This window comes from Urocitellus parryii, chromosome 9 (genome assembly GCF_045843805.1).
Source record: "Urocitellus parryii isolate mUroPar1 chromosome 9, mUroPar1.hap1, whole genome shotgun sequence".
NCBI classification, from domain to species: domain Eukaryota; kingdom Metazoa; phylum Chordata; class Mammalia; order Rodentia; family Sciuridae; genus Urocitellus; species Urocitellus parryii.
In genome coordinates this window covers 135,068,412-135,095,170 of record NC_135539.1, presented here as the reverse complement: position 1 = coordinate 135,095,170, position 26,759 = coordinate 135,068,412, and the positions used below count along the sequence as shown (strand labels likewise).

At 38.5% G+C, this 26,759-nt stretch overlaps 1 protein-coding gene across 4 annotated transcripts in view; it reads right to left on the bottom strand.

The window, feature by feature from the left end:
- Positions 1 to 870: 870 nt before the first annotated feature.
- The window catches only part of Abl2 (ABL proto-oncogene 2, non-receptor tyrosine kinase), a 95,411-nt gene continuing 69,522 nt past the window's right edge, over positions 871 to 26,759 (bottom strand). For 2 of the 4 annotated variants that reach the window (XM_026388426.2, XM_026388427.2), the window contains exons 2-13: positions 22,017 to 22,079; positions 20,706 to 20,876; positions 17,616 to 17,911; positions 14,120 to 14,392; positions 12,976 to 13,060; positions 11,668 to 11,845; positions 10,877 to 11,061; positions 9,450 to 9,602; positions 8,643 to 8,732; positions 6,872 to 7,045; positions 6,107 to 6,340; positions 871 to 5,797 (exon numbers count right to left, since the gene is read on the bottom strand). In XM_026388426.2, the coding sequence (XP_026244211.1) occupies positions 4,617 to 5,797; positions 6,107 to 6,340; positions 6,872 to 7,045; positions 8,643 to 8,732; positions 9,450 to 9,602; positions 10,877 to 11,061; positions 11,668 to 11,845; positions 12,976 to 13,060; positions 14,120 to 14,392; positions 17,616 to 17,911; positions 20,706 to 20,876; positions 22,017 to 22,079 (3,083 nt within the window). In that variant the 3' untranslated portion in view covers positions 871 to 4,616. Of the gene's footprint in view, positions 6,341 to 6,871; positions 7,046 to 8,642; positions 8,733 to 9,449; positions 9,603 to 10,876; positions 11,062 to 11,667; positions 11,846 to 12,975; positions 13,061 to 14,119; positions 14,393 to 17,615; positions 17,912 to 20,705; positions 20,877 to 22,016; positions 22,080 to 26,759 lie in introns of all 4 variants that reach the window. The other 2 variants (XM_026388424.2, XM_026388425.2) reach the window with 1 other exon arrangement.

Here is a 26,759-nt window from a genome sequence, read left to right as displayed (position 1 = left end):
GTTTTCCTGAATTTATTCAGCTCTGAACTACAACTGTAGCAAACCATGTGCTATACCTGCACATATTCTTGTAGCAGTTTCATGTTTATAAATGTATAAATTACACAGGTGATTCTTCATATAGCTGCAGTTTCAGGTCCCCCCCCAGGTAAAAGCGTTTAGGTCAATCAGCACTAGTGAAATGTTTTCTCTTCTACACAGACATTCATAATACAACTTTATAGTTATATTAGATTTGATACTTTTCCAAAGTGCTTTCATATACATTATCTCAGTCATTAAAGTGATATTGAACAATAAAGTCGTTTAAGAAAAAGGAATGTAGGACTAGTTAAAAAAAAAAAAAAACAACTTTTAAGTTGATATTCCTTTACTACAAAGTGCAGACGGTTGTTGGTGAGATCAGTCCAAAAGAACGACCCCAAATAATCTTTTAAATCACGGAGTTCTCCTGAACGCTGCTCTGCCAGAGCTGCCATTTCTCAACAGTCAAGCCCCTGAAGGTCAGAGTGTGCCACAAGCCTGTGCTTTAGAGAGTGTGCAGCGCCCTGCACACTGATTGTCTCTCTGAGCCACTTTCTTCACAGTGTCCCACAAGGCAGCAGGTGTGGTGAAGAGCCACAACCAGCAGTCAGAAGCCCTGAATTCAGCCTTGGCCCAGTCATTGACTGTTAAGATAATGCTAGAGTGACTTGACCATCCTCTCCTCTGATCTCCTAATCTATGAAGAAAAGGTCACTGACAGTTTTCAGATAGTGTTGGGTATCTCAAATACCTGGTGAGATTCTTTGAAAGCACACTGGCTGAGATCTCACCCCACTGGGAATTCTGATCTGGAATGGGAATAATTCATCAGTTTTTCTTAAAAAAAAGCAAAACAAAACAAAAAAAACCCCTAAACGATTCTGTTGTACTTTCCTGGATTAGGTGTTAATAATAATACTAGTTGACAGTTATGGAGTGCCATTGTGGGCTAGGCACTTGAGCTAAGGATTTTATAAACATTACCTCATTTAATCCTTACAACAACCCTGAGGTAGTTACTATTATCATCCCTGTTTTACAACGAGGAAACTGAGGCTCAGCAAAGTTAAATGACTTGTCTTCTTCACTGGTTTTGAGCCCGAACTCTAAACCACTATCTATACTGCATCTTTTAAACGCAAAAGATCTATGACTTTAGTTAAATAAACATGGGCTGTGCCTTAGCATAGGCAGCATGTTTTATGAACTAAGAACTATTTTACTGCCAACTTTCAATTGAATTGTAAGAAAATTTTTATTTTAAACCTTAAAATGCATCTGGGAAAGGGTGTCAGCTTTAATGACCTCTATGTATATATAAGTCATCTAGAAAAACATTCTTGCATAACAGAGCTCACAGCTTGGTATCAAGTTCACTGTAAGAACACATAAAACATCTTTTTGGCCCTGGGTACTTAATCCAGGGGTACTTTACCACTAAGCTACATCCCCAGCCCTTTTGTTTTTTGAGACATGCTGCAAATTGCTGAGGGCCTCACTAAGTTGCTGAGGCTGGCCTCAAATTTATGATCCTCATGTCTCAGCCTCTTAAGTGGCTCGGATTATAGGTGTGCACCACTGCACCCCAACTGGGCCAAAATTTTTAAGGCTGTATCTCTGAAAGTCATGATAGGAGTCTGTAGGAAAAACTGTACATGTTAACTTTACACAAAGCCTTTTAGAAGAAAACTCTGTGTAATGCACAATTGATATAGTCAACACAAAACATTGCATTTTAAGGTAGAAAATTTAAACTCAAATCATATTACCTGTACATGAAAGGAAAACACGCCATGGCAACCCAAAGGTATGCACATCTATAGAGCCACTTCAGACACTCGTCAACACAATGTACAAGGCCTTTTCCCTTACTACCTGCTTTTAGATTAGATAAATTAAACGACATTTTTAATCTCTAGAAGCAGTTTTCTCTGCTTTGGATTCAAACCTTTTAATTCACATAAAGTTTTGATTCTTTTTTTTTCTCTTTAAAACTGGTCCTTTACAAGCGTAAAAAGGAAAATCATAACTTGTACTTTTATAGCAAGTTGACAGTGCCTCTTCAACCTGAGCCCTGAGCCCTCACCCCTGACGTCACACAGTCCAAGCATCATGTGGATGGGGTGTGCTGCGATAGTTAATGCTACTTGTGACAGTGCTGAGAAGAATCAATTCAATTTATGGATTTATTGAGCACCCACTGTAAGCAAGACAGAAATAGGTGCTGCCCTGAGTAAGATGCAGCCCCCACCCACCACCCTCAAGATCGTTTTTCAGTGAGAAAACCAGGGAGCTGAAATACACTCAGTAGTGTTTCTGCAAGGCTTATTTTCAGAACTCTTAAGAAAAAAATACAGCCTTTGTTAAAAAAAAAAAAAAAACTCCCTTGAAAACAATTATAATCCCTTAACTTGCATTCTACAACAGCAGGGATAAACTTAAAAAGCAGCATAACAATATTCTAAATTTCAGCTTTCTCTTCTCCACCTTTAAAAGACTAACTACTAAAATAAGTTCAAGTTTATGGTATTTGATAAGGGGGAGCAGTAAGGAAAAAGGGTGGTTTCAAATCCAAGTTCTCTTCCAATTACTACAAAGATATTAACAGGACCACCAGTTGCTTTTGTTACAGCTACTGGTCACATACTGACACGGATCACTCAACACGTGCCAGCATACCTGGTACTGTCTCCTCCCTGCGAATCCTTCTCTTAACCTGAGCCTCCTTTGGAGCAGCAGTGATAAAAAACTAACTTGGTCAAAAAAATGCCAAACTCTGATGAAAACAGTTTCTTCCTCAGTATTCTAGCTTAATTAACACAGCTCAGCAGTTCTAAATTCAGTAGCATCTGCCACTCTGCAAAGAAAGAAAAACAATTCAACATAACAATGCATTAAAGAGCTTTCCAGGGAGGCTATCAAAGGGTTAGCTATACATTTATTTGAAAATGCCCTTGAGAACATGCACTGTTACCATCATTTAATGGATTAAGAGACAGGGCTGAGGCCTGACAGGGGATCGATTGGACGGCCAGGAAGAAAACTCTCTGCTCAATGTTGAATTCCTATCTTCCTATGCTAATATTCCTTTGGGAGAAGAAAATAAAAATACTTTGTACTGGGTTCTCTTTGTACTGGTTCCTCCCTGTGAATGGAGGGAGGGTTCATAAAGCTTTCTAAAAAGAATGAAGCAGTAACTGGAATTAGACCTGATACCAAGAACATTAATAATATTTAACCCATTAGACTCAACTCTATGCCATAGTTTTCCATAATCATATCGAATAGGGAAGAGAAAGGCCTATTTTTCAAGGACAAAACCTATTTAAGGGTAAGTCATTAGGTTTCCAGGATCTAACTGGTACTCCCTGAAAAGGACCTACTCCTTCAATTACGTACTCTTAAAACAGAGATGAAATGGTAAAATAAATAAAGAATATTCCCAACATGAACTACACAAGTACAACGATGGGGGATGGGGCAGATATGTGAGAAGAGAAAAGCATAATGGGGTAATTCAAGTGGGGTGGGGGGGTTGCAGGGCTGGGGGATGCCTTCCCCTACTGTCTACCCGGTTGGGCTGAAGGTGATGAGGGAGGGAGAAACAGTCATTACAACCAAGCCAGCTTCTCCTCTGTCACAGGCTTGGCTGTGCAGTTTCAAGAAAGGACCACCTCCTTGGTATTCTAGTTGGTAAAGAAATATGCAGTCCTCGGCCAGTGTGTCAATATGCAGGGGCACTATGTCAGCAAAGGCTTCCCCTGTGAGAACCTGCAGTGACCCCTGCTTTCAAGATCAATGAGTGAATGCCCTGAATGCTGCCAGAAATAAAGGAAGACAGCCTGCCCTGCAAGGGACAGGGCAGAACCACTAAGGAGACCCCTACACCTACAGTAAACAGACAGCCACCAACAAGCAGTCAGCCAGTCCTGGTCCATGAATAATGTATCGACTGGGGATGGGACCGATAAGGAGCATTTCAGGAGGAGGCTTCAACTTCCCAGACGACACCTCCCAGCACTCTTTACCCCCTGCACCAATGCACCAAAGGCAGGCAGACAGGGGCAGGCAGGCGGCCACGTTTCCCAGTCTGTGCTCTAGCAACCTGACCCGCAGTTCTTACCTCAGCAGCGATGACCTGTGGAAGCAAAGCAAACAGGGCTCCCAGCTGCCTGGAGCAAACCTGCTCTTGGCACAGGCCCAGCTTTCCTTTTCTTATCCCACCGAAGCTGCCAGGTGAACCGGAGCACAGTCACCCTTAGTCCTACCAGTGGCCCAGTCCAGCACCTCACAGGGTTCCAGGTAGGGACGGACTGCATTTCTGTCACACCCAAGTTCCCCGAATTCCGGTGCGTTTCCTTGTGCACCACTGCGCCTTGCCCCTACCTAATTCACCTCTCCTATGTTCACGTGATTTGTGTTTTATTTTTGAGATGAACCTGTAAACGTGAGAACTCAGGGATCTGAGGTACTTCACATAAACACACTCAAGTATCAGTCTTTCATTTTTTGAAAACAAGAACACAGGAAAACATGTCCCTTTCCCTCTCCCCCAGAAATGTGTACGCATCTTCCCACCAGGCTAACAGTGGCTACCTCTGTACCACATCACTGATTTCCTGTACACAGGACAGTAAGTTATTAAGGACAGGGTTTGCCCCGGGCACACCAGCAGCTGCTGAGGACACCTGCAGCTCCTGCAGGCTGAGCTCCAGTTTGCTCACAGCCTCTCGGAAGGCGAATTTGTTGCGAGTCTGGGGGATGCAGTCCACGTAGCCTGAGCAGTAGTCGAGCAGCTGGTGTCCAGTGTCGACCAGCTGGCTATTGGGCACAGGTTCCGTGATTGCACTGGACAGTAGGTCAGCACATTCCAGCAGGGCCTCTTTGCTGATTTTGTCTGCTGAGATTTTCTCAGCTGCCTGTTTGGTTTTTCTCAGAGCCACCTTAGTACCTGCTGTGCCATTGGCCATCTTGGCTGGCGAGACGGAAGATGTGGGCAGAGGCACTTGGGGTGGAGGCATCACCGGCCTCCCAGCTTTCCCACTGATGGGCACTGCCCCTGGAGCTGCCTTTTTCCCTCCTTCCTGTGTTTCTGACGTGGACTGTCCTGCAGTCAGGGCAGCTGGCTCTTCCGCAGGGTCTGAGCACACGGACGGATGCTGCAGGAGTCTCATCACCGGCGGTGGAGGTGGGGCACACTTTGGTTTTACCCGTCGGGGGCGATCCTTGTCTGCAGAGGATGTGACCTGATGCTCAGATAAGAGCTTGAATTTATTCCCCTGAGAGTCTGTGCCAATGAGCTGCACGTCTGCTGGAGTGTGTTTGAGAGTGGGCGAGATGAGGACTGGCACTTTGTGGTTGTGAGTGGTTGGAAGGACGGCCGCAGCCTTGGCTGGAGAAGACCAGCCTGGCTGCTCTCCATCCTCTGGGACTCCAGCAGTCCCAAGGCGTGCCCCACCATTCCTCTCCTTGCCCTTGGGTGCAGCTGCCACTCCAGCCGCTCCCACCCCTGGAGAGTCCTTCTCGGTCATGGCTGGGTCCCCAGAAGGGGCTCTCAGAGGAAGCGCTGTGGCTCCTCTGGGCAACAGTTTGGCTTTTGGTCTCTCCCTGGCTGGAGCAGCACCTTCCTCTGATTTTTTTGGAAGCATGTCACTGGCCCTGTCCACATTCTCTTCTGGCTGAGAAGAGGCGGACACTGTCCTTTCCAGCTGGAGTTTGGACCTCTGGCAGTTCCTGGGAAGGGTCATTGCCATCCTATCCTGCTCTGGAAGCCCTGAGGACATGGAAGATGTAGAGTTGGACCTTGGAAAAGGCTTGGAAGTGTCATCACTGGCTGTAGGTTTACCTGCTCGTAAGCCCAGTGTCTTTTTGATTAAGCGAGGTGTAAAGAAGCCTGTGATGCCAGACCACCCACCCCCAGCAGCGCCACTGCCCCCACCCCCGCCACCGTCGTCATTACAGAGGTTCCTCTGTGCAAAGCTCCCCCCATAGCATTTGGGTGGCACCAGGTTCGTCTCTTGCTGGGCAGGAGTGAAAGAGAACCCGTCAGCATGCTGTAGAGAAGCAACAGGTGAGAAGTTACCCGTGAGTTCATATTTCTTGTGGGGCTGATTCTCCATTTCTCGGAAAGAGCTGCTGCGTTTAGGGGGTGTGGGAGCATTTCTCTTTTTCATGAAGGAACTGAAGAAGCCTCCCTTCCTATCCCTGGTGAAGCATGTCTCTTTGGCATCTTCCAAGAGGCTGCTGGGTGACTTGTCTCTCTGTTTTCGAGGCAGTGCTGGGGACCCACTGGAGGCCTGTGCACTTCTAATGAACCCTAATGAGAAATGGACAATCAGTATGATGTAAAAGACAAGAAGAGAATCCATTAGAGTAACTAAGACTGAATTGTAAAATTTTGTCAGCATCAATAAAGTGTCAAGTGTTGGGGTACTTAGAGGAAATTAATAAATACATTATCATTTCATGGTGATTACTCTTCCAAATGTGGTGTGGGTGTAAGTGAGGGGAAATACCCTGCTGGTTCTTACCTCAGTATTCATTTTGTTTCTAAAAACAAATGTACCTGGCATCACCTATCCGGCTTAATGAAGACATTTTCACCAGAACTGTAAAGATGGTAACTATGCAGGAGCCAGGGCTGAGGAAATGGAGCCGGTGACAGAGTCTTATGTTGGACAGACAGATCAGAACTACTAGCAATAGCAATGCAGGACCAGCACTAGAGGTAGAACAGAAGCCACACTGTCTTCAGGGAAGACGGGCATAAAACGGGCACAAAAGCATCGTATCTACGCTTCTTTAAAAAAGGCAGTTTCAGCTTTGGTTCTACCTCCTCGGGCCTCACCTGGTGCTGAACTGGAGGCAGGATTTTCTGCGGCATCTTGTGCTCCTTCAATGTTCTCTTTGTTCTCCGCCTGTTTTTTCAGGGTCCGCATCTTGGAAGGAAGTATAGGTAATCGGGGCAGGTATGGAACCACCGACGAGGAGGAGGCAGCTCTCCCAAGCTCCTCGGCTACCTCTGTGAAGAAGACAAGAGGCCTGATGAAAAGAACAATTTTATGACAGAGAAAGGGAGTTTTTCTTTTCAAAAAAAAAAAAAAACACACAGCTAATGGAAAGCTGAGACAGGAGGATCATGAGTTCAAAGCCAGACTCAGCAACTTAGCAAGGCCCTAAGAAACTTAGTGAGACCCTGTCTCAACATAAAATATAAAAGGGGCTGGGATTATAACAAATTAAAAACCAAAACAACTAAAGAAATTTAAAAATGGGGGGAGGGTTAGGGTTGTGGCTCAGGTCAAGCACCCCTGGGTTCAATTCCTAATACCAAGATAAGAAAGAAAGGAAAAGAAAAATCAAAAACCATACAATTGAGAAAGAAATGAAGAATAGATTGCTAAAGTACAAAATTCACCTGGGTGTAGTGGTGTATGCTTACAGCTCCAGCTACTTGGGAAGCTGAAGCTGGAGGATGGTTTAAGCTCACTAAATTGCATGGGGCCTCACTAAGTTGCCCAGATTGGCCTCAAACTCGATAATCTCCTGCCTGAACTTCCCGAGTGGCTGGGATTACAGGTGTTGTGCCACCATTCCTGCCCATACCTTGTTTTTTAAATAAGAAGTGGTTTATCTCTGTTGATAGCTTAATTTATCTCTTCTAAACCTCTTTCCATGCCAACAGGTTTAAGAATACAATTCAAAGTATTCAATAATAATATAATAATTAACAGCACAGTAGATGTTTGGTTGTTCTTAAATTTTTATACCTTGTAGCTAAATTTATGCTCTTATTTTCTTAAGATATAGTTCTAGAAGATGAATGATAGAATATTGCTTTCTTTTATTAGACACAATAACTTTATTTTATTAATTTATTTTTATGTGGTGCTGAGGATTGAATCCAGTGACTCTCACATACTAGGCAAGTGCTCCATCACTGAGCTACAGCCCCAGCCCTGAATATTGCTTTTATGACTTGGTATGTGGTTCAAATAATTTGGTATTTTCATATTACTTTTTCTTCTTTTCTTCCCTTTATCATAAATGTTGATACATAAAGAATTTTCAAACTTGTTTTCTTTATGAAGAGACTACTTTCTTTATTTTTGAGACACCATATTTCTTTAAATATTTATTTTTTACTTGTAGTTGAACATAATATCTTTATTTTATTTATTTATTTTTTTATGTGGCACTGAGGATCAAACCCAAGGCCTCGCAAGTGCTAAGCGAGTGCTCTATCACTGAGCCACAATCCCAGCCTTAACCGAATATCTTGAAACAGAGCTGTCAAGTGTAAGAGCAGATCCCTTTTTTTGTTTTGTTTTGTTTTGTTTTACTTGAGTACTGGGGCCAGTACGAAAAAACCCAGGAATGTTTTACTGCTGAGCTACACCCTTAACCCTTTTTATTTTTTAATTTGAGAAAGGATCTCGATAACTTACTGAAGCTAGCCTTGTGTTCGGATCCTCCAGCCTCATTCTCCCAAGTCACAGGGATTATAGGCAAGCAAGTGTCACCATGGCCAGAGGAGCTGAATACTTTTGGAATGTAATGACCCACCACTCCCCACAGGCCAGAACTAGCTACCAACACTAAATCCACCAGATTCTTACCTTCAGAAATGCTAGAGTCATGGAACATGGTTTCAAAAGCTTGATGTGTTTCAGCAAAAGAGGGCCTGTCAGCAGGGCTCCATTTCCAGCCTATGTGACAGAAGAGAATTAGTTCCTTGCCAGAATTACATATCCAATGGCATAGCAGACAATGAGGCTCATGCATCATGATGTGGGTTTATTAGTTACAACATGTTCATTATGGCAGACATGTAACTACCTCTCAATTCTAGACCCAGAGGTGTAAGAATCCACTTAGTAAGGCTGGTCCTTCTATCCAGCCTCAGTTCCCATTCCCTCTACTGTAAAAATGAGAAGGGGTGTAAAATCACTTAGAAAATGGCAAGTTTTCTTCCAGCAGAAAAATGAAACAAGTGAAAACTGTCTTTAAACGTTGTGAAGAAACAAGTCCAAATATATCCAGAAATTTAATAGGGTATAAGAAAGGAAACATTTAAAATTCACTTTTGCCAATGCTCAATGAGAAAATAATATAAAACCTGTATTTGAACACAACTGTAATTTAATCTACTACTCAACACTCCTCTACAAACCCAATTCTTGTGATCTTATTAAATACACAATTTTTTGAGAAATTGGGTCAATATTTGGGCTGCAGACAACTATTCTTAGGATTCCAGTAAGTCTCATTGGTAGAGCCTATCCTGTTTCAGCTAGCTGATAAATGACAAACTTTTAAAATGCCATGAAGCTAGATTCAATCTAATACTCAAAGGAATATTTCTAATTTTGTTAACCATCCCAACTTGTTGGCATTTCAAAATTAAAATATGCACAAATACTCACATGCCCTCATAAGTTCATAAACTTTAGGAGGGCATCCCTCAGGTTGTTCCATTCGATATCCTTTTTCCAGTAGATCATAGACCTGAGACAGGTCAATACCTGGGTATGGTGACATTCCATATGTAGCGATTTCCCATAATAGTACCCCAAAAGCTGCATAAGGAATAAGGGGGGGGAAAAAAAGCTTAGTGTTTTGTCTTATTGTTTATTTTCTATCACTAGGTAACGTCTCTTTTGATTCACAGTCAGGCACAATGATGTACATCTGTAATCCCAGTGACTTGGGAGGCTGAGGCAGGATGACTTCAAGTTCAAGGTCAGTCTCAGCAATTTAGGGTCTTGCTAAGTTGCTTAGGGCCTCCCTATCTCAAAATTAAAAATTAAAAAAGGATGGGAATGTAGCTCAGTGGTAAAGTGCTAGAACCAAAAGAAAAAAAAAATTGTTAATTCCCAGTACCCCGCTATCCAATTTTTTTTTGGTTCATAATCACACAGCAACATTAATATACCCTTTTGCCAATTTTTATAGCATGATTTATTTGTCTAAGGTATCTGCCACAGAAATGCTGCCCCCCCCCCACAAAAAATAATCTCAGGACAATTCTAAAATTCACAATTTTTATTTAGGTTTTTCCTTTATTATACTAAAGTATAACAAACTAAGATGATATAAAGCCTATGACATAATCTAACTACTCTTAGAACAGTCTCTGATCTATTTAATGAATTACATGATTTTTAAAGTTGGCTAATAATCAGAAAAGTAATGAAAAATAGATTCATTTAAAATCAGGCAAAATTAACAGAAAAAAAAAGAATTTGCTTGATTATATCACAATTTGATTATCTTTGAGTTGGAGCTTTCTGGAAAGAAGTGACTTAGAATCCTACAACAATTTCTGCCTACCCACAATCTACATTTTCGGACTTGCTCAGTCTGCTAGGTAGACTCTATCTAATAAGTCCTTCTGCTCTCAGGGTACTAGAAACAAGATCTATTAGAAGGACTAATACTAGATGTAACCTCCTCATGCCTTCCTTGAAAAGAGTGTTCTGTGTCACATGCTCTGGAAATGAGCAATAAAACCTATGTGAACAGCAGGGAGCTTTACAAAGAATGGATCATTAGCACTCCAATGCATATGAGTTCTATTCTGTGACTTCTTTGAAGGTCTAGACCTTCCCCCCCCCCCCCCCCCCCCGACATAGGGTCCTGTTATGTTATCCAGGCTGTTCTTAAACTCCTAGTCTCAAGTGATTTTTATGCCTCTGCCTCATGGAGTACAGACATGAGATACTATGCCCAGGGTCAGTGCCCTTTTTTGATTGACTTTTTAAAGGTCATATAAAAGAGAAACTCAAACGAATTAAAAGGATTTATAAAGAAAATAAAATGACACACAGGAAAATCTCTCTTCCAACCTTACCCCAGACATCTGATTTAATTGAGAAAGTATTGTAGGCAAGACTCTCTGGTGCTGTCCATTTAATAGGAAATTTGGCTCCAGCATGAGCAGTATAGGTATCTCCAGTCATCAGTCTACTTAAGCCAAAGTCAGCCACTTTTACCACATGGTTTTCTCCCACTAGGCAGTTTCGTGCTGCAAGATCTCTGTGGGAAAGAGAATAAATTCCAATGTGATCCTACTCACATGGTGAGAAAAATGGTCATAAATCTTCTATTCTTGCTTGTTTGTGCTCTAAGAGTTGGTAAGTACTAACAATCATGGTAGTTATTTTATGATAATCACTAACAAAGACAAAAGGCACTAATTTGTAACACTTATAGAACAGTCATCAAGAGGCAGTTATATGATGCTAGGATAGAGCAGGTTGTATAAAATGGGTTTATAAGTATTGGGTCAGGTTTCAAAAGTAAGTTAGAGATGCTTACGAGGCTTTATCCTCAGCACCACATAAAAATTAACAAAATACTTCCAGAGACAGATGCTATTTTTTTTTAATTCAGCCACTAGATGGAGCAAAAGGACCTTGGATACAGTGCTGGGAAAAACAGGAGCTAGTACATGTTGAGAATAACAAAGATCTCTCATTAGTACTTTTAATCAGAGCACAATAAGTTTACAAGCTAGAAATTACATTTAATGAGCCCTGTGATAGAGATAATTACTTTCTTTAATTATCTGAAAATTTCTGGGAAGGTTTTCTTTTCTTCATCTTCATATCAAGCAAGAAGGCAATAACAGGTTTCACACACCTATGGATAAAATTCTTCTTCTCTAAATACTCCATTGCAGAAGAGATCTGAGTGGCCATGTAAAGCAGTACAACTGCAGTCACCTCTTCTCGGTTGCATTCTCTGAGATAATCAAGCAGATTTCCATATGGCATGTATTCAGTCACAATATAAAATGGTGGCTCCAAAGTACACACACCTGATAGATGAAGAGAGAGGCTGTTTTATTAGTATACATTCCAATAATCCAAGTCATTATGGCCAAGAATATTTCAACAATTCTTTGTCTGGTTTGGCTAATTTTTACCACATTCTGTGAAATTAACATAGCAAAAATTAAGAAATTGGTTGATAAGGAAGTCTTTGCTTCCATTTATATTATTCTCTGGAAACTCATCTGCCTTTGTGTAAAAGAGGTACTTGTGTTAATTCCGCAATGGGAAAAGATGACCACATTTTATAGAGTTCTGGACATGCCTTTGATTCTCCCACTCAACTACATTCTAACAATGCTTATCTAGAAGTAATAATAGTTTGTGAAAAGATTTTAATTGTTTCCATAGTCAAGAATTTTCACACAGCAGATTCCTCATGAAGAGCCAACAAGAAATTATTTTCTTTCAGATAGTTTGATTCTATTTGAACATCCACAGAAACTGGCCCAATTTTATATAGAGAAAATAAGGGTTTAGTCAAAAGCTTCTCTGTGATCTGAATGGGTGAAATCAATCTATCACAGTATAGCATTTCCTGCTTGGGTAAAGTGATGGGTGTGGTAACAATTTTCTAATCTGTTTCTTTTTTTACTGTAAAAGTTTCCTTATTTTGTGAAATTATTGTGATAAGTTTTTGACTTAGTACCATTTTGAATGCTTCTGAATTTTGAATGGGGCAGCCATCATTTATGCTTGGCAGTTTCCTACACAGAAATGAACCTAGGCCACTGTCTTTTTCTTTAATTTTTGGTACTGCTGGGTATTTAATCCAGGGCCTCATATGTGCTATGCAAGCACTCTATTGTCAGCTATATCCCAGCCCTGCCCTGTTTTTTTTTTTGTTTGTTTGTTTGTTTGTTTTCAACCCAACCCCTACTGTTCAAAATAACATTTGGGGGGGGTGGTGGTGGTGCTGCTGGAGTTTGAACCTAGGGCCAAATGCATGCCAAGCAAGAATTCTACTACTGAGCTATACCCCCAGTCCATGACAACCATTTTCTGAAATGGATTCTCATTGGGAGTTTTTATCACAATGATTCCAAAGAATGATTAGAAGACAACAGGGGCTGGGGGCAAGCATCTTTATGAAAACTTATGGTTCGGGTTTATTCACCTAATAGTTGCACCAGATTAGGATGCTTGATTTCCTTCATCACTGCAGCTTCTTTTAGGAATTCTTCAACCTCCATGGTATCTTCCTGGAAAACAGGGAAGGTAAGATAGAAAAAAAACAAAGAGATAGATCCTTATCTTAATCATTTGAATCAACTAATAATTCTATGGCTTTAGTTTTAAAAGTAAAAGGGAGTGTCCCTTGAATATTTTAGCATTTCACTTTAAGAAATTTTATTACAACCAAAATTTTTTTTCCTGACAACTTAATATGTTCAACAGAAGTTCCTGAATTTATCCAATATTAGAAACTGGAATAAAAATTAGGAGGGTGAGCAAAATTCAATAGCACATCCTATATCAACCAAAACACAGGAGACTTAGATTGGAAATTCTTTACTTCTTTAGATACTTTGGCATTTCAATGAAAAGCGCAATTAGCTGTTTACCTGTTTATCTTCTAATTAAATCACACACTTAAGGAGCAATGCATATTTGCAAAGCCTCACATATTGTCTCACACTCAAAATATGCTTAATAAACAGAACTGACAACTACTCATTGTTGGAAAGTAACCTGTATGAGTGATTTCCCAGTCACTGAGATTCTGGGATAAGATCAGTAAATTCCATGAGTGATGACCCTGTAATCTGATCCTGGGATGCTTAAAGAAGAGAGAGTAGTATTAGGAAAAAGATTTCTGCAAATTTAAGAACAAGAAAAAACTATGTAATTGCATGGAGATAGGAGGAGCAAGAGGCAGGGAGATATAGAACAGAATAAGAAAGACCCATGATTCATAGACAATGCATGAAGAATTCTGTCCAGCAGGGGTCTTTGACAGGAAGCAAAACAGCTTGTTTTGTTTTTGTAACTTATAATTTGCTTTTCAACTCCCACCAAGATCTACATAAACATTCTCCAGAAACGAACCTTTCCCACATGTGGGTTTCACTGCATTGCAGTGAATAATCTGCCCTGTGTTGTCAGCAATGTCACTAGGGTTAATCATCACGATTTGCTGATGTGTTTGGCACCAGTGGGTGGAAAGTGTTCCAAAGTTAAAAAAGAGCACACTGGTACTTCCAAGTGATTCAGTACACAGGCAAAAAGATGCCTGAAAACTGTAATTCTCAGCAACCCACCTTCAGTGTTTTCACAGCAACTGTAAGGCTATATTTTTTCCAGACACCAACATAAACCTCTCCATACTGACCGCCCCCAAGTTTGTGCTTCATGGTAATATCTGTTCGTTCCATTTCCCATTTGTCATGGATGGGGGATACACCATAGACTGTTGGCTTATTACACTTGGGTGCTGGGTAGTGTAATGTTGTCACCAGCCCATCAGCCACTGTAGAATGATGGTGAACAAGCTCTGCCAAAGTGCTAAAGCGGCTCTCAGCAGTCACATACACCTGGTGAAAAAGAAAAAATAAACAAACTTGAAAGACATTAGGATTTTTTAAAAAGCCTTAAGATATGAAGATGGAAGATATATATATTAGTTGTAGATGGACACAACACCTTTATTTAAATTCATTTTTATGTGGTGCCGAGGATCAAAGCCAGTGAAGTGCCTCACCATGGTAGGCAAGCACTCTACCACTGAGCCATAATCCCAGGCACCCCCCTTACATCTTAATTGAGGTAAACTGTTAAATGCTGATGGCCAGGGGCAACAACAGAACTTCAGTTTAATGTTTAAATCACCCCCTATTTTTAAAGTTGAAAGAGACTTCCAACATGTCTCTCTGGATCATCAAGCTCACTGGTCTTCAAGTAGTTTCTAAACAATAATGTTATAGAATCCAAATATATAAGGTGGGTAAAAAGAGAGATGTTCTGATTAAAGTAGATAAGCAGGGGTTGGTCTCCTGTCAAAGTTAATGAAATATTACCCCCAAATCTTACAGAGAACATAAATTGATAACCACTGATTTAGACTGGAGGGGGGTGAGGAAGGCATTATGATTCTTATTTAATTATCTTAATCATTTTTAATTACAACATGTAAGGGGTTTTTGTTTTGTTTGGTTTGGTTTGGTATTGGAGATTGAACCCGAGGCCCCCACTGAGCTACATCCCCAGCCATTTATTTTTTAATGGCTCACTAAATGGGGGGAAAGTGGGAATAATTACTAATGGTCCCCTAAGGGACCCTGCTAACTTCTGAGGCTGGCCTTGAACTTGTGATCCGCCTGACCCAACCTCCTGAGCCAATGGGAATACAGGCTACAATGTGTTTTCTTGAATGCCTAAGCTGTTTTAAAAAAGAGAAAGGGAGAGAGAGAGAGTGCACAAGAAAGCCCTCGCATGCTACATTTGGGTTTCAGGGTTATTAACAAAACAGTTGTTTATTTGTGATAAGCAATAAGAAATGTAAAGGAACGCAGTCTTTGGCTTTATCTACCATGGGAGCTTATTTTTAAAAAAGAAACTTTTACTTGATTACATACAGAAAAGTATATCAAAAATAGAGAATCGGTGATTTTTATAAAATAAACTCACTCATGAAAATATCACCCACACCAAAAACATCATAAGCACTCCTGAATCCTCCCTCTACCTACTTAGTCCTGCAAAGGTAACCACTAGCTGACTTCAAACATCTTAGATAGCTTTGACTGAACAGTATACAAATGAACTATACAGTATGTCTGGTGTCTGCTTTCTTTCATTCAACGTTTGTGTTGTAAGATAGCATAAAATTCACCATTTTAAAGTTTATAATCCAGTAGTTTTTAGTGTATTTTAAAACTGCCCAACCTTCACAACTCCAGAATATTTTTAATCACCCCCTGCCAAAGAAAACCCATGCCTATCAGTAATTATTCCCACTTTCCCGACATCCCGACCCCCAGGCAATCACTAATCCCTTTCAATCGGCTTCATGTGTATGAGACTTTTTGTAGCAGAAGCCAGCAAACTTTTCTGTAAAGACGTAAAAAAATAAATATTTTAGGCTTTTGGCCATAGGGTCTCTTGACACAACTATTCAGCTCCGCCTAGTAACAGAAAGTAACTACAGATGAATACATGTATGAATACATATATAAATGGATGTGGCTGCATTTCAATAAAATTTTACTTATAAAAGCAGGCAGTTGTAAGCCATAGATTTCCACATGGTGTTGGGTATAGAACTTTATGTTCATTTTGTTGTTAAAAGACATTTCATTTTATGAACGCACCACAATTTGTTAATCCATTCTACTGTTGTTAGACAACTGATTCTACTTGCTTGGGCCATGATACAACATACTACGTCTGTATGGTGGGGCAAAAGAGAAATAGAACTAGTAATTTATTTATTTCTTATTTTGTACCAGCTATTATATTTTACATAAATTACTTTATTTAATCTTTACAACAACCTATAATGTGGGACATTTTTCCCTCTCAGGGAACACTATGAATGAGCTACAATCTCAGCCCTTTGTTTATTTTTTATTTATTTTTTTATTTTTATTAATTTTTTTAAAGAGAGAGAGGGGGGGGGAGGGAGGGAGAGAGAGAGAGAATAAGAATTTTTAATATTTATTTTTTAATTTTCGGCAGATACAACATCTTTGTTTGTATGTGGTGCTGAGGATTGAACCCGGGCTGCACGCATGCCAGGCGAGCATGCTACCGCTTGAGCCACATCCTCAGCCCCTTATTTTTTATTTTGAGACAAGGTCTCACTAAGTTGACGAGGCTGGCCTTGAACTTGTGTCTACCTCAGTCTCCCAAGTATCTGAAATTACAGGCAAACAGGAATGCTTGGTCTAAAGCCCATGCTTTTTCCCTGTTATGCATATCACACAGGGAAAAAAAATGGAAAAAAGGGTTTGATCTAAATTTTCAACAGAAGAACTGACACAAGCTCTCAGACTTCCTAATTTATAAAATATAATAATTCCATTCTAAATACATTCATTCTGGCTAGACATGGTGGTGCAGACCTGTAATCCCAGCAACTGTCCCTGGTTCAAAGCCAGCCTTAGCAACTTGGCAAGGCCCTAAGTAACTTAGTGAGACAGGTCTCAAAAGATAAAAAAAAAAAAAAAAAAAAAAAAGGCTTGGGAGGGTGGCTCAATGGTTAAAGCCTCTGGGTTCAATTCCCAGTACCCCCCACCAAATACAAATAAATAAATAAGTTCATTCTAATTTGTGATCTTCCCAACATAAAAACTACTAAATGACTAAAATGATCTATTTATATCAACATACAAACATACATTTAATGATCAACGCCAGTCTCAAAAGTCTTAACTCATACTCCATGAACTTTCTAGAGATCATTTTTATTTTCCATGAAACAGGGTTAATATAAATTCTTTGTCAATATACTGGGTGTATTTTTTTGTGTTGATGATTAGAACAGCTTACATAGCAGTTCCCTTCATTCTTTACCTTCGCATGTAACTCATCTTTAAACTATTAATATAGTCTTCTTTTTACTTTATATTACTTTATTGTTTTGAAAAGAGCAAGCTCTAACATGCCAAATATCCTAAACTCACAAATTCAGCAAATATCTTATTTCATGTGAGACCAAAAAAAAAAAAAAAAACTATACTCCACTTTAGTCAGTGAGAGTACTCTTTATACAGAGCAGCCAGTCCACAAGTAGCAGTGGTTACTGGCAAGTCTTACCTTGCCATCTGTGGTGGTATTGATCCTGTAGTGATACACACGCCCCTCATACCTGAGCGAGATGGAAAGCTGCCCAGGGCTGCTCTCACTTTCTCGCACCAGGAAACTGCCATTGATTAGACTGCTGAGTAGATACTCGGCTGCACTGCGTGATACAGGCCCATGGTACCAGGAATGTTTTTCCAGGCTATTTACTGGGGTGATATAGTTGCTTGGCACCCAACCCTGTCCATTCTTAGAACGAACTTCACTCCACTCGCCATTCTGGTTATAACCAAGAACTCGTAGTTTTTCACCTAACCGTGAAATAATCACAGAACAAAAAGAAAAGAGAAGACTTTATTTCAAACCAATGCAGTGCATTGTCAAACTTAAAACTCACTTAAAAAGAAAATAAGAATTTGATGGCAAGATGTTTCGTAAATAACAAAAGCTGGCCATGTCCTGATTGATCTCTGATTTGTAGCTTGAACTATAAGAACAGAAAATATTTTCTGGCATTTATTACAAAATTTTAAAAGTTTATATAACCCCTTAAAAATGTTCCCAAGAACCTCTATGGTGCTAAGAAACATACAAGACAGAACAGTTACTCAACTGGCTAGAAAATGATAGTGCAAGAAAAATAAAATTCACTTTCCCTCAAAATAGCTTATTATGATAATGATAATCGAGAATTAGAGGTAAGATGTGAAATACCAAGTTGCTTCTAAATATCATTTGGCACCAAGGCAACAAAACTACGGATATAAACAAATAATAATAAAAAAACACACACACACAAGAACAAAGAGTTTTCAGCAATGTTTTCTCTAAGAAAACTAGGAGAGCAGGAGAAGGCAGAGAGGACTCCCAAAGCACAGCTACTTCCAGGATGGTATAGTTTCCCAATATAGCTATGGTTTCCCTCCTACTCTCCACAAAGAATGAATCCCCTATCTTTTCCTCTAAAATTAGTGTATGGAAAGGGAAGATGACTTTGAAGATGGAACCCAAATCCCAAGTCACTTAGTGAATCTTTGCTACCAATTTCCATGTTCTTGATTTCTCTAGTAAAGTTGTAACATAAAACTTAGATTTTTAAAAATTTTTTGCATTACAATTCTTAATACACCATTATAAACTTAAGATTTTAATGTACATTTTGTCCCTGTATTTTCAGGTATAGATTAGAAGTGTCTTTGGCAAAACAGGGAAGGTAAAAAAGATACCATTATTATTTAGGTAATGTATAAGTATTACTAATATATAGCTCTATTTATGTACTAATATATAACTCTATTTATGCATTATTTAGTAATGCATAAAAGTTAATCTAATGAAATATTGTAGTGCCTTAGGCTCTTATCTCTAACAGATGCAAGGCTTTCTATACAGAGTTCACTCCTACTTTCTGAGGGTCAAAAATCAGAAGGATGCCAAATCAATCACATGGCCCAGAAGTTACCAGTCAAAGGCTATTGAAGAAAAATTCAAAATAATTTCTCTGGTAGCCATCTATCTTTTCCCAGTGACCTCCAGAAACTTTTACCATAGCATAACTTTGTAGTCCCTACTATCTTACCTGAAACACCTAGATGGGAAGAAAAACCCAAAAGCACACGTATACACACACATGGGTATATAATATACATACAATGTACACAGACAAAAGTGTGTCTTTTGTGGCAGTGGACATGCACGAGTGCACAGATGAATACTAGCCAACTATATTTCTGTACTTATAGGAAAACTTGTTGCCCTGCTGCTTTTCTATATTAGTCCACAGAACTAGAAGACCAAGTTTTGTGTATTTTCATACTGCCTCTTCCTTAAATAGAACTGGTAATTACAGACCATCATAATTAGGATACAAACATGACAGGTTTTTTTTTTTTTTTTTTACCTTTTTGGCAGTTAGGAGAATTTTCAACTCTAGAAATTTTGACTACCATAAAAATTGGGCCTATTGGCAGAGGAATTCTAAAAAGAACTTTCTTTTCTTTCCTTTCTTGAGACAGAGTCTTGCCTGTTGCTTGGGCTAGTCTCAAGGTCTTGGGCTCAAATGATCGTCTTATCTCAGTGTCACTAAGTAGCTGGGCTATAGGCAGGCACTGAGTTCAGCAGAATTCTTCTTTTTACTGTAAGCAAAGTATCACCTTCAAAGAAGAAGGAACTAGCCAGGCACACACCTGTAATCCCATCTACATGGTAGGCTGAAGCAGAGGATCCCAAATTGCAGGGCAGCCTGGGCAACTTAGCAAGACCATGCCTCAAAAAAAAAATAAAAAGGACTGGGGATGTAGCTCAGTGGCAGAGCACCCCCGGGTTTAATCCCCAGTACCAAAATACAAGGGAAAGAAAGATAAGAAAAATCTGACATTTCATGGATTTTAAGAGAAACTACTCTTGGCCATAGATAAAGGGAATCCTAGTCCTTAAGCAGTAGACTAGCAGCTGCTCTAACTCGTAAATGAGAAATTAAGACTTTCTATATTGATGTTCCCTTGGTGACTGCGCTATCTTGGAAAATACCGACAAGAAATATAAGGGTAGCATTCCTCAAATGGGGAAGGGCTGCCTTCCTTACAGATGGGTGACCTTCCTTGAGTGGGGACAGGCTGCCTTCTTGGAATGACCACTCTCATTTAATTCTCCATTCTTAAACTTGTAAGCAAGAGGCATCTGTTTGACAAATAATCATTTAAGTTCCAATTTTATTTAGTTAAAAATTATCCTGAAATACATTTTCCCCAGTGGGAGCCTTTATAGATTCAAGAGGCAAGAACAAACTTAGATTTTAATATATATGTGTACATACATATATACATATATATATATATATATATATATATATATATTACATACATAACATATACAGTACAGATTTCTGAGAATTCCTAAGGTGTTTTAATTCGGTTTTATCCTTAATAAACCCTAAAAAATAGAGTTACACTTTATAGGGCAGAACTCTTACACAGCTAAAAAAAGGAACAAACCAAAAGTATCTGGGCCCAAATCAGAAAGCTAATTATAGTCAGTGGCAGAAGCCAGACAGTCTCCTTTATTCTTAACCACTAATAGAAACTGGATGTTATATAGAAGCCTCACCTTTAGTGATGCTGAGTGTGTTATCACCACTCGCTACAAAATCATAAAGTGCAACAAAGAGATTAGGGTCACTCTCAGTGGCTCCAAGCAAGTTCTCCTTGGAACTCCACCTGATAGCTTCGTTCAGTGCCTGGGATTCAACATCACAACCATAAGGGCGGTGCAAAGCTTCTGAAAGACACAAAAAGGGAAAAGAATTCACAATGAGTTCCAGCAGCTGAAAATTCACTTGAATTCAGTACATACACATTATTTCACTTGCTGGCCTATACTGACAACTCCAAAGAGAGACAGAACTGTACAGTTAATGGAGTCATGAAGAATGAGCAATTAGGCACTGTGTCTCCTGAGCATTAGACAGAGAATTACTTTTTGAAATGGTAACAAGATAGAGAAAGGACCACAAAGTTTAGCTCTGATTTATATGCATGCACCAAAATCAGATATGGCATAGTTTTCTTAAAATGTAAAAAAGAAAGCTCAGAAAGAAGAGGCTCCTACCTTTAAAAAACACACAGCATATTTTGTTGTGGTGATGGCTTTAAATAAAGAATAGTTATGTTTTATAAATTCTAAACTACACTTCTTCCATTACTCTTTCCAAAGAAATCTAACTATAGGAAAAAGAAATATTTCAGAAATATAGAAGTACTGAATAAATCCAGACCTTCCATCATGTATAAAAATTACAGAAATAATGCTTTCAGCAAAATAGTCCCAAATTTCTGCAAAGTGAAAGAAACATGTTTTGGTACAATACAAAGTATTCTTGACATTTCAAACAATCTTTTTAGGTTAAGAACAGTTTGTAACTGTTCATGGTTTTAATGACTTAAAAAACCCTCTAATTTCTTTTCCTGAGCATTTATCTGTAAAATATTGAAAATTTAATCAGTGAATATTTACTGAGTTTCTATCATGTGCAGTGGATGAAGCCTAGTAAGACCGGTTTCTTCCTCAAGGCTTTATAGTTCCTAATTTATTCATACGCATAGACAGGTGATACCTATATTGTCTGAAAGATCACCTGTCTCACATAGCCCAGATTGGCTATACAAAAAATAATTGTTCTTCCAAAATTTTCTAGATTTCTGGGACTGATTTTAGTGGCTGTCTGCTAAGGCAAACCATCCAATTGTCTGTTATAGAACAACATTTTTGTATTAAGTCTCTCCTGACTTTTAATTTAAAATTATTTTTTAACATATTTGAAGGGAAAAACCTTTAAATCTGGGGTCTTATTTTGTTTCAAATCCATTCTTCTTTCCACCTCTACTTTCAAGACCTCGGTTCAGATCCCCAACATCTCACCTGGACTATTGCCTCCAGTCTTGTCTCCCTCAAATCCATCCTCCACACAGCTGGCAAAGTGATCTATTTAAGACAAAAATTTGACCACATCACTCTTCTTAAGCCACTTCAAGAGTTCACCATCAAGCTGAAGTCTCCTTATCATGCATGGCCTTTGAGACCTTTCACAATTAGTAGATGGTTGAGATCTACTTCTCCAACTTTGTCTCTCCCCACTCCACACCTCACATTTAACATATGCCACTCTGCTTCCCACCTCTTGGTCTTTGTTGAGTCCTGTATACCTAGAATGGGTTCTCATTCCACTTTCTTCTGACTAGCTGGCTTCTCACCTTACCACACTAGTTAGCTCCCCTATAAATCTATAACTTCCCCTAGGAAACCACACACCTCTCTATGCTTTCAAAACCTGACATTTGTCCCATCAATCACCTCCATCTATGTCTATTTCCCACACTTTACAATGGAGACTCCTTAAGGATAAGAACTGAATCTTCTGTCTAGTTTTCATAATATGTGTTCAGTAACTATTAGCTGAATGAATTGCTAATTACACAAAAATATATGACAGGAAACAAATGAATTTTAATCTTAAAATCACACTAAACAATGTTTCATAACTATCTACATGATATTGACAGAAATTCCTACTGCAGGCGGATCTGTAATTATCTAAAGAGTGGCATAGTTTCACTTTATCACATTCATTTCTTCTCTGAAAAGAAAGAAATGTCTGAATTTCTAGAGTTAAATTTTGTTTTGTATTAAAAGTATTATGATAGACTTAAAAGGTATGTTCAGGTGTCCCAAAAAGTCAATTTAAAGCAAATACTTGCTCCCTGTTTAAACAAAGTTACAATGGATGAAACAGTTAAATTATATATAAGATAACTAATTTAGGATTACCAAATAAACAACAACAACAAATCATAAGAAACATTCTTTGAAGTGGTCACATGTACTATATTTTTATTTTAATGAAAAAATTACTTGCTCTAGCAGATGTTCCACTGGGTCACAAATGCCAGTCCTTCATTAAAATCAAGAGCATTGTCAAAAAAAAAAAAATAACCCATAGTAAATATTCACTTTTATCAATTTAACAAGGCCACACTAAACACCCCAAGATCCATACTGATAAATGATTTTGTCAGAAATAATGTGATAACACATTACAATGTTTTGTAATTATTATTGTCTAATGATTATCAAAGTACAGTTTCAAATACACTTCATTCTTTTTAGATACAAGCTGCCTGTTTGAAATTATATAAAAATCTCACCTCTGGAGAACTTTTCTATCATCAATGACAAGGTTAAAGATACTGTAGTATTAAGCAGACATTGTAGCCAACTTAAATCCTATTAGGACAAAAACAGCAAATGCTATACATTTATACCTAACTTTGTGAAATCCAGCATATTAGAGTTTAAGATTAGGGCTGGGGATGTAGCTCAGTAGTATAGCACTTGCCTAGGCCAACCTTTGCACCTCCCCCCCCCAAAAAAAAAAAAAAGTTTTAAGATTTACAAAACTAGTAACTTGTGTGAACATTTACTATATGCTAGATATTATGCTGGATTTCAGAACATAAAAGACTAGAAATCTCTAATAACACTGTTCAACTTAATATACAAAACTACTCTCTATTCTCCCCACCACCACCGCAAATCTGTTTCTCCTACAGAATTCCCATCTCAGCTGATGATAATTTCATCTTTTCAGGTGCTAAGGCCAAAAACGTTGTAATCATTCATGACTTCTTTCTTGCTCACACATACCACATCCAATTCACAGAACTTCTATTGGCACTCCTTTCAGAAATATCCAGTCTATCCATCTCTCACTCACCCTCTCCACTACCACCATCCTGTTACAATAATCTGTCACCTAGATTATTTCATGAAGCTACTGATTTCCATGCTTCTATATTGTCTTCTTATTGTTTGTCAACACTCCAGTTATCTCTTAATGCATAAACCAAACTGTTTAAAACTCTTTCAATGGCTCCCCATTTTAGAGTAAAAACCAAAATCCTTAAAGAGCCTATGAGGTCCTTCACTCTGTGTCTTGTGCTCTCTTAACTACTCTCGCCTTAGTTTATATCATTCTGACCACTGGCCTCCCTGCTATCATTTAAACATGGCAGACACACTCCTGCTTCGGGATCTTTGTGCTGGTTTTCCTTCTGCCTAAACACTTGTCCCCATGACATTTTACTCAAATACTACCCTTCCCAGTATGGCATTTTCTGATTACTCTATTTTAAAGTTCAACTATTCCTAACAACGCTTCCACATCTTCCACATTTCCTTTCTTGATATATATTTTTCTCCACAGCTCTTACTACCAAACATATAATTTACTTATTAATTACTATACTTATGCATATCATCTAACTTCCCCTACTAGAATACAAGTTTCACGAGGACAGGAATTTTCTGTTTTGTTCACTGAACAGTGAATGCCAAACAGTGCCTGTATATAAGAGGTTTCAAAAAAGAATAAATCATGTAGACTGCCATACTCAGAGGATACTATAAGAGGACAAAATATAAAACAAAACTCTGGAGTCAGGCAAGGTTTCAAACTTTGAATTAAATAAGCATTTAAAATGGATGAGTAAGAATTCTGTTCTGATGACTGTCAATGTGCAAGGACATGTTCATAACATGTGATTCATCTATCGGGGGAGGAACTCCAAGCCCAAGGGAAGATTTTTAAAGGCAAAGTTAGCTTCTTTAAAACCATGTTATTTAGCTAGGTGCAGGGGCACATGTCTATAATCAGGAAACTGAGGCAGGAGAATTTCAAGTCCAAGGCCAGATTCAGCAATTTAGCAAGACGCTGTCTCAAAATTAAAAAGAAAAAAGACTAAAGATGTAGCTCAGAGGTGAAGTGTTCCTGGGTTCAATTACTAGTACTAAAAAAAAAAAAAAAAAAACAAAAGAAGAAGTTATCTGACAAAAGGAGAAAACAGGATAAGACCCACAACACAATGTAACATAAATTTTAAAATATCTAAAGGTCAAACAATACTACATATTTCTTAAATATACAAATCAATAAACACAGGATAAAAATAAATTTTTTTTTAGGCAAAAATACTAAAAGAACCACTATTTGGAAAACAAACCTTTTCATTTCCCACCACCCCCTCTTCCCATCTCTGGTTTTATGGTCCTTCTGACTGAGTCAAAAGATCTTCCTTCCTTCTTTTCTTCTTTCTTCCCACTCACTCTTCTGTTCTCATAGAACTGAGGGTCAATTTCCTGTAAACCAGTCTACACAGGATATCCCACTGAAATCCCATCCTACCTACTGGTACCAAACAAAAAGAGAACTTTTTTAAAGAAAAGAAATTCAACATTTTTCTGGGGACGAGAATGAACATGTATTGAATCACAGTGTTAAAAGAAATAAATAGAAAAGAATCAGCTAAGGGTTAATGCAAAACCAAAATGAAACAAAAGCCTATGGGCAGAGCAAGTAAAGTCAGTGGGCCTAGTCTGTGGCACTTTCCTCATCAGTTAAGATAGACATGTCTGGATGATTCAGATGTACTGCGCAAGCCTCAATGGAGATGTGTAGGCTGCGAAGTTTCATTTTTGAACAATGTGAAGTGACTGCTCTATACTAAATTAGATAGCAACTGAACTAATCTTCTAGTTAATTACTGCTTTTTTTATAGAGGTAGATGATGGACTTAAGACAAAACATTAGAAAACTGAATTTTACTTATGTATGTAAAGGAATCAAGTGGCAGAACTATTTTATGACAATTTTAAAAAGGGAATTTTGTTACTTCTTTCTTTCTCCATCCCCTATGCTCCTTTTTTTTTTTTTTCTTTAGTACTAGGATGTTGGGACTGAACCCAGAGGCTCTCTAGAACTGAGTTACATCCCCAGCCCTTTTAATTTTTTCTTTTTTGAGACAGGGTTTCAATAAACTACCCAGACTGGCCTCAAACTTCTAGTCCTCTTGTCTCAGCCTCCCAAGTCACTGGGCTATAGGTATGTGCCACTGCACTGGGCTTTGTTAATTTTTTAAAAAATTTTATTTTAGTTGTAGATGGACACAATATCTTTATTTTGTTTGTTTTTATGTGGATCGAACCCAGTGCAAGTGTTCTGCCACTGAGCCTCAACCCCAGCCCTATTAACTTTTTCCTATTGATAAATGTGCAATATACAACAAAAGTAAAGCAAAACAGCAATAATAGCTTGTTCAAAATAAATTACTATGATTAAACAAGTTAAAACCTAGAATAATAAACTCACAGAGAAATCCAAAACTTTTTTAATACCTTTGTTTTATTTTTATTTATTTTTATGTGATGCTGAGGATCAAACCCAGTGCCTCACATGTGCCAGGCAAGCACTCCTACCACTGAGCTACAACTCCAGCCCCAGTAATCTGAAACTTAATGCTTAATTTTATAAAAACACTTCCAACAATTAGTTATTCAATAACTCTTTATCAGTTTTATTACAAATCTTTCAGGTAGTAATTGGAAAAATTAAAATACAAATTTTTCAGGTTAGGTAGTTTCGAGTATTTTATAAACCTTTCTCTTCACAGAATTCTACTTCACCTGACTATATTCTCTACAAGCTAAAAATTTTAATCTCTTTTAAAAACTAAGTTGGATAAAGTATTCAACAGTTTTTAACACAGCTTAAGTTCTTCACATCAAGACATATATACAACTTCATATCATAAAATATCATTTATATATTCT